The sequence below is a fragment of the Diachasma alloeum genome, unplaced genomic scaffold (genome assembly GCF_001412515.2).
Source record: "Diachasma alloeum isolate Michigan unplaced genomic scaffold, Dall2.0 Dall_scaffold_00447, whole genome shotgun sequence".
Lineage (NCBI taxonomy): Eukaryota > Metazoa > Arthropoda > Insecta > Hymenoptera > Braconidae > Diachasma > Diachasma alloeum.
The window spans coordinates 98,904-107,682 of record NW_021680586.1 but is presented as its reverse complement, the minus strand read 5'-3'; the positions used below and the strand labels follow the sequence as shown (position 1 = coordinate 107,682).

General features: G+C 43.9%; 2 protein-coding genes across 2 annotated transcripts in view; one reads left to right on the top strand and one right to left on the bottom strand.

The window, feature by feature from the left end:
* The window catches only part of LOC107042404 (endochitinase), a 119,752-nt gene that overhangs the window by 25,812 nt on the left and 85,161 nt on the right, over positions 1-8,779 (top strand). The gene's annotated exons all lie outside the window — the stretch shown is intronic.
* LOC114841440 lies at positions 5,361-6,070 on the bottom strand. Its single transcript, XM_029126423.1, has 2 exons — positions 6,049-6,070; positions 5,361-5,998 (listed from the first exon to the last, which is right to left on the bottom strand). Exons 1-2 carry the CDS (start codon positions 6,068-6,070, stop codon positions 5,361-5,363), a joined length of 660 nt encoding a protein of 219 aa, XP_028982256.1.

The window sequence follows — 8,779 nt, the reverse complement described above, 5'->3', positions numbered from 1 at the left end:
TTAGAAATACCCCGAGAGCTCCACTATAGAGATACCCCCCAAAAACCTCCCGAGATCTCCCCTCATCCATACCCTCTATTGACCCTCCCCCCCTCCCTTAAATGACCCTGAGGTCTGTCCTGGGAACTGACCCCCAAAATCTCCTCTCGACCATGGCCTCCATTAATCCCCTTTTGAAAGAACCCGATAGCTCTCCTGGTAAGTTAACCCTAAGAAATCACCGAGATCTCCCATTGACCCGCTTCAAAACACCCAATTCACGTTCAAACGCTTTTCCTCTCTCCGTCAACAAAATAACCCTCCAATCAATGAATTATGACAAATTCATGATAATGGCCGTTTTCGTAAATGAAGTCTGCGGCCTTATTGATCACATGTTCTAAATGTGTCTAAAGTTTCATGACTTTGGCTGCTTTTTTTCCTTGGGTTTTGCAGTTTTTTTGTGATTTCCATAAGATCATGGGTTAAATGACCACTTTTTCAAAAATTCATAATAAATAAACCATGTAACCCAGCAGTCTGAAACTTTGCACACGCCTTTTCCATCATTTAAAGAATACGTAAAAAAAAGAAAAAAACGACTGTTTTTTTTTTAACCCTCCGGGCTCGCCCGATTATCCTTAATCGGCCCAGTAGTTTCCGAGATATAGCAATTTCTTAAAAATCTTTTTTCCTTAATATCTCATAAACTACGTGACCGAATTGGAGTGTTTTGACGGGAAAGTATTTCTTACGATAATATCTATCGAATCAAATCAAAATATTAGTACGTAACTAAGGTGTTTAGTAATAATCGCCATGTTTCATTTTTACTAGGAAATCGTTCTAGAAACGATGACTCGCTGAAAAATCAAGATAGAAAGTTGAAATTTGGCAGAATTGTAGCTCTTATGATACTATAGAACTGCATTGCTCATGAGCTCAATCGGATAAGTACTTAGAAGCTATTCAACTTTTTGTGAAAAACTGTTATGCTTAATATCTCCTAAACTACTGAGCCGATTCACTTTTTTTTTCAAAATATTTGTCACGATATCATCTAGCAAGATCAATCAAAATATGTATACCCGTTCATACAAAGTTTTCGAGATATCAGCGTTTTTCTAATTTTTTCATTTTAAAGTTAATGTGGTGTTCATAATACACGTCAAACTTGATCTAGACATCTGAGATTCTGACTACTAATTTGTATTATGAGTCGACAGTTATGTATAAAATTTTGTGTCAATCGATTCAGTACATCCGTGCATAGAGCAATTTATCCAAAAATCTTTTTTTCTAAAAAATTACACATCGTCATTTTATCAATCATTTTCGTCTCTAAATGACTTAAAAAGTCATAACAACAACTTATCGTATTTTGTATTTGATGAAATGTCATAGCTATGATAGAGGTAGGGATCGGTATGGTCTATTGTTTGTTTAAGAAGTGGAAAATTTCTATTTTTATTATCAAAAAGTAGCGTAGTTAAAAAAGGCCACATTTTTTACTTGGGAAAAAAGCAACGTAAAAAAGTACACCGCTCGACTTTGCGTAGCCTATGACTCTTGCTAAAAACAACACACCACTTGCCCATATCCCCCGTATTCATACACCCGTAACGTAGGATACTATTTCGGCCTAGTGACAAAAATAGCCATTTTCTCAATATCTTGAAAAGAAAGTAACTGAATTGGATTTTTTTTACGTCAAGATATTCCTCATGATAATATGTATATAATCAAATAAAAATATTGTTATGCCACTAAAAACGGTCTGGTAATAATCGGGATTATTCATTTTTATGAAGAAAACATCGTGCGCACGATAACTTTCGAGAAAAAAAGGAAGAAGTTGAAATTTGGTAAAATTGTAGCTCTTATGATATTACAGGATGAAATTGTATAGCTCTCACAGAATTAGAGATAGGTGTGGTTTATTCCCCTTACCAATATGAATAGCTTTCTGAGTAGTTATCATCTGCGAAATTGTACGAATTCATTCGGAAGCTTATTACCAATGGAATTGGTAGAAAAAAAAAGTAAATGTCACATGGCTTCTACCAATAAAGCGTTCAACCCTGCTTGTTTTTGGTCTTTTTAGAAGATAGAAATCGTAGATTTCGTTACAGTAGGACACCTCTAATTTCGAGCCGGCTATTTTCGACAGGTGGAGTCACTGCGTCCCCACTCTCGCGCTTTCAGTCCGCACTCCTTCCGTTTACGGAATGCTCCCATCATCTCCCGGGCGCATATAGTTCTCGCCAGAAAAGAATGATCGTGGCTGGGTATCCCCACTCTCAAATTTAGCTAGGACTCGACGCCCCCCCACCACTCAGATCCATGATCATTCCTTCCTAGCGGTGACGATAGCCGTACACGGAGAGAACAATACATTAATAAGTAAAAAGAACCTTCCTTAAAAAGTAGTGTATTTCATCAATAACAAAATGAAATGCTGTTCACCCAGTTTTTCGGAAGAGTCACATGAGAAACTACGGAAAACGTATGAAAAATTAGTGCACGACTCACAAAAATTAGGGTGCCACATATGAATTTTTCAGTACAGGATAACACTTTTTCAGTGTCTCCTTCCACTTTTTTGCGCCCCCTTCGATATGTCCCATGCGTTGGTGAGAAGGTACACTAATTTTTGTGAGATTTTTCTCTCCGTGTATGCTCTCGAGTGTTTCCCCAACCTCACTCATTGGGAAAAATATCGACGCATCAATCCAGCAGAAAAAATAATTCACAGGCAATAGAAGTGAAACTAAAGGTGATAAGTGAAGTCGAAGCAAGAACAGTTTCAGTGAATCAAGTGGCTCACTAAACTAACTTATTTTTAGTTTTCGTTTATTTTTATTCAAGTTTCATATTTTTTGTGGCGTTTTGGTGCAAGTAACAACAATAATAACTCAGTGTTGACAAGAACTGTATATTTAAAGGCAAGTGTTTACATGCGTACTCAAAAGTAGACTGACTTCATTCGCCGGGGAGCGCACGAGTCTATATACCTTCGTTTATCGAAGGTTCGAGAATTGTCCTGAAATTTCGTGAGGGACAAGGACAGAATGATGTTTGTCTCGAATTCCGACGTTTGGAATATTCGTGTCGCTACGAAACAAATTCAAGAAATTAATCTATTGTGGCTCATGCCACAAGTACTCCCCTTCTGCGGAAAAAGAAAAGAAAGCAAAATAAAGCCAAAAGAAAATCAATAATATCGATTTGTCGAGAAAAGCTGATGTCGTTTAGCGAATCTGACGCGCTTTTGAATTGATGACGTCGATGAGCCGGTGTCAGATGGGCGATAAGATGACGCACGTCGATATATTCCCGGTTGCGGTGACTCCGGTGAAGGTGGTGCAGTCGGAGTCATATTGCTGTCATCGGAATCGTCGTTAGCTTCGTCGTCATTGTTGTGCTCGTCGTCTGGGAGCGAGAAAACGGGTTTGAGACGGTCGATGGAGACTACGGTATTTTCGCCTCTAATTCGAATGACGAAATGTTTCTCGTGCCTCGATATTACTTGGTGTGGCCCCTCGTATGGGGACGTGAAAGCGTGATGGGGAGCGTCGCGACGAACGAGGACGTGTGAGCAGTTTGCGAGCTCCTGAAAGACGAAAATCTTCCTCTGGCCATGACGGACGACGGGTTGAGGAGCGAGATCGGCGAAGTGATTCCTCAGATGATCGGCGATATTGGTAGGCGGTAGCCCGCGTGGTGGCGAGGGAGCAAGAAATTCCCCCGGTAGTCGGAGCGGTTCACCGAAGACGAGGTCGGCAGGAGTTGCGCCGAGGTCTTCTTTCCAGGCGGCGCAAATTCCGAGAAGGACGATAGGCAGTATGTCCACCCACGAATCGCTTTCATGACAGCGAATGGCATCCTTCAGATGACGATGCAGACGTTCCACCATTCCATTTGACTAAGGATGGAACGTGGTGGTGTGAATATGTCTGCTACCGAGAAGACAAGCGAGAGCGTTGAACAGCTGGCTCTCAAACTGTGTCCCCTGGTCGGTTGTAATTCGAAGCGGCACTCCGTAGCAGCAGATCCATACAGAAAAGAGCGTTCGGGCGACACACTCGGCTACAGTGTTCTCGATTGGGAACGCCTCTGGGAACCTGGTGAAACGGTCTATGATCGTCAGGCAGTTGCGATACCTTCTGGACGGAACGTACGGTCCGATGATGTCCACGTGTATGTGCTCGAAGCGCTGCGTGCGTCCTGGAAAATCTTGAACAAGAGATGAGACATGACGAGATACCTTATTTCGTTGGCAAGCGATGCACGCGTAGGCCCATAGACGGCAGTCTCGGTTGATGTCGGGCCAGACGTAGCGCTGCGTTACCAGCTTCGTTGAGGCTCGTGCCCCAGGATGGCTAACGCTGTGGAGAGCGTCGAAAANCAGGCGAAATCGTCCAAGCCTCATGTGACCTCGTCAATAAACCGTTGAAATGTTTATGCGGCATTTCGAAGCCCGAACGTCATGAACGGGCATTCGAAAAGGCCAAATGGTGTGATGATAGCTGTTATATTTACATCGTCGATGGCCACAGGTATTTGATTAAAGGCGCGTATGAGGTCGATCGTCGAGAAGATTGTTTTCCCAGCGAGATTAGCAGTGAAGTCCTCTAGAACGCGAACGGGATATCGATCCGGAATTGTTCGTGCGTTCAATTGTCTATAATCTCCACAAGGTCGCCATTCGCCTGACTTTTTCGGTACCAAGTGGAGCAGCGATGACCAGGGGCTCTTCGAACGTTGAGTGATTCCCAGTTGCATCATTTTGTCGAACTCCGCCTTGGCGATTTTCAGTTTATCGGGGGCGAGGCGTCCTGATTTGCTGGATACTGGAGGTTCGAGTGTAGTGGCGATATGGTGCAGCGTCGAATGTTTGGCTGGAAGGCATATTCCTCCGGGTGTCGTTAAATTGGGAAACTTACCGAGGAGATCTGACCATGAAGGATCGACAAGCGTAACCTTGATTTCCGAGACCATGCTCGATAGCGACACTTTGCATGAGCTCGTTAATCCAGTTGTTGAGTCGATAAGGCAGCCGTTCTTCACGTCAGGTAAAATGCCGAAATGCGCCAAAAAATCGGCACCGATAATTGGTTTGGTTGTGTCCGCCACTACGAAGCGCTATGTGAAATCCCTCCGGAGGCCGAGGTCGAGCGATAGAGTTATGCAGCCGTACGTGTTGATTGTCGAGCCGTTGGCTGCAATAAGCGTATGATTAACTCGTTTCTTTGCTCCAGGAGTGAGAGATTTCGAATATGTACAAAGATCGACGCCAGTATCCACCAAGTATTGGATTTTGGTGGCGCGATCGGTTAGGAAGAAGCGGCTGGATTTGAAAGAGGGAACGTTAACCGCGGCTAACGATCCGCCGGGGCGTTTCCCTGCCACGAGCAAGGTGCTTTGCAACGTCTAACCCTGTCGTGGTATCTTCGATGATACCAGCACTGGTTGTTGTCGGGTGCTGGCAAGGTTGCTCGAGAACGGGATCGAGAGCGGGAGCGAGAACGTGCGACGCTTTGCCCTTTTAGGGCCGATGCCAGCTCGCAGATTGTGGCTTCAAGACGAGAAAAGCGTGTCTCGAGGGCTGAGGACGTTGGCTCCTGGACGTCATTGATGTGGGCTACTGGCAATGCGATCTCGTGCAGTTTGTCGGCAAGTGGTTCAAGCCTGTCGAGAGCCATGTCCGCTTGTGACGCCAGGATGGACTGCGTCGTCATCGGCCGTCGGCTGAGCCACTTGGTGCGTAAAATGTTGTCAGGAACGGTGTCGTCGAGACTCCTGAGATGACGCAGGAATTGCGAGGGCTTCCTGTCACCCAATACCTCTCGGTCGAGCAGCTGCTGGACTCGTGCGTTCCGGGAGAGGGTGAGGCGTTCGACGAGCGCCTCCTTGAGACGTGTGTACGGTGTCTCGGCAGGCACATTTAGGAGGATATGCTGCACCTCAGCAGCGGTCTTGGGATCGAGATGAGACGAGGCATAGTAATACCTCGTTACTTCATCGTTAATCCCAGATAGATGAAACTGTCCCTAGAGCTGGGCGAACCATAACGCTGGACATTCGGCATTGAAGGCGGGACATCGTATCGAAACGGGTTGGAGCGGGGCTCTATTGTCAGCTTTGCGCACCTCGACACTATCGGGAATTTTGTTTCGCGAAAAACAACACTAGAGAAAGTCTGAAAAATATTCAGTGCAAGACAGCGTCCTTGGGTGCTCAGCAATGCACCGAAATTCACGCAAAGAACTCGAATGGAGCGCGTGAACGATACAACACACGAGCCTACGCGGCACACAAACCACTCACAAAGTGCACGATCGAAATGCACTCGAATTTCGCGGAACAGTCGCGGCGTTAACGTGATATAATTAATAATCAAAGTGTTTCTCAACGCGAGAAAATTATTCACTTCAATCACGCCGGGGTCACCAGTTGTGGCGGTTTGGTGCGGGTAACAAGAATAATAACTCGGTGTTGACAAGAACAGTATATTTAAAGGCACATGTTTACATGCGTACTCAAAAATAGACTGACTTCATCCGCCGGGGAGCGCACGAGTCTATATACCTTGGTTTATCGAAGGTGCGAGAATTGTCCTGAAATTTCGTGAGGGGCAAGGACAGAATGATGTTTGTCTCGAATTCCGACGTTTGGAATATTCGAGACGCTACGAAACAAATTCAAGAAATTAATCTATTGTGGCTTGCGCAACATTTTTCTAAATTGATGAACTGTGGGGTTATGTTGACTCACTATTGCCCGACGGTCGAAGACAGAGAGAAACATAATGCGTTCTCATTCTGGCCTCCCCACTACGCGTGCTTGGCCAATAAGAGCTCGGCCGGCTATTTTCGACTTCTCAGAATTCCTTCTCCCATCGAGTCGAAATTACACGAGTCCTACTGTATTAGGTTACGCAAAGGGACTAGCCGCATAAGCACAGTGAATCTGCCCCCAGCGAATTTCGACGCGGAAATTTTTTCACACATTCACCACCTAAAAAAACACAACTCTATATAAAATTTCAGATCATTTTATCGATCCCCTGATTTTTTATGCTCAAAAAACTTTTTTTTCGATTTTATTTTTTTTCGAGTACTTCAAAGCTACTTAAAAATCTGAAAAAATTCTGAAAAATCAAAAACATATCAAAATTGAAGGAAAAAATCTTTAATTGATTTTTAATTGTTAAATAATATTTTTGATTGACACTTTTTTCCTTTAAAAAATCATTCTCATAGGTGAAGATTTTTCTACCATTTTGACAAAAATTGACGAGATTCTAGCCTCACTTCCCCACATTTAGAAAAAAAAAGTTCGAAAGTTCTACCTGCAACACATTTAAAAAAAATGAAAACGTCAAATTTGTGCATTTTTTCATAGAAATCCTTCCGTTAATCATCCCTACAGTTCTGTTAATTGATTACTATATTCAATCTAGTATTGTGGCACATTATACTTTTGAAGGAGGGCAACTGCTGGGCAGAATCGCTAGCAAAGCAATAAAACGATTTGAGTTGACTGAGTTCTTAGCTGAGTTTCCAGGCAATATCTCCGAATCTAAGAAAGATAGAAAATTTTTTGTAAGGACCTTCTTTGGTGAATGTCTAGGGTTAGGGTGGATGTGGGATGAAAATGTGGAGGGAGATGTTGGGAAAATGATTTTAGGCGGATTATAAAAAATCACACTATATTTATGTGGGATCGAACCACCTGTCAAAATTATTACACTCTTTGGTTTTTAATGGTTGAATGTCTAATTAAATTGATGATTGTCTTTCACTGTTAATTAGTTGAATCACTGAATTTAAACTGAAATTAATCAACAAGTTGATGTACTGAACAAAATATTAAATTTAGTATACTGATTGACTGAATACACTAGATCATTGTCGTGACAATACTTGAACACTACTGATGACTGACTCTTCCGGGTGCCGCGCTGACCTGTGTCCGTTGACCCGAAGGGTCACGGAGATTTTCGGAGATGGCTGAGTTAGTCGACCGTGACTAATATNTTGGTGGTGATGTACTAGATTCTAATGTTGAGGAATGATGAATGAGATGGTGAGTGTGCTATTGAGGTTGAATTCATTCACTCGCCTTTCCCATGATCCTCTTGCTGCCTGGACGTTCTCGCAGTCGGGATGGGCTCACCTGGTGTGCGTCGGGCTGGAGGCGGGCTCATCATCCATGAGCTCCCTCCATGGATGAGAGTGTGGTGATACCTGCTGCATTTGTGGCACTTCTTGTCCGACGTGNTGACACTGTTGAGTTCCTCAAATGTGAGTGTTGTTATCCCCAAGACTCTTCTAAGGTGATACTTTGTTGATTTCTCGGCTGCTTCCCACTTGCCACCAAAATGGGGTGCTCGTGGTGGTGAAAAACTCCATTGAGTCCCATTGGTGGTGAGAGCAGCCTGAACCTGCTGATTTTCTCTGGATGCTCGGTGATAGATTTCTCTAGGACATCTGCTGCACCTACGAAGGTAGTGGCATTGTCACTGTACATGACAGCTGGAATACCCCGCCTTCCGGTGAATCTCTTGTAGGCTCCGATGAAGGCGTCCGTTGTCTATCTGGTGACTAGCTCTAGGTGAACTGCTGATGTGGTGAAGCACACAAAAACTGCAATGTGCACTGATCCTGGTTGTGCATTCGTTGGTCTCCATTTGAGGATGGCGAATGGTCCTGCATAGTCCACCCCTGTGTGGAGAAATGCTCTTGCTGGTGAGATTCTCGTTGCTGGTAGTTGACCCATCTATTGCTGGGCCTGT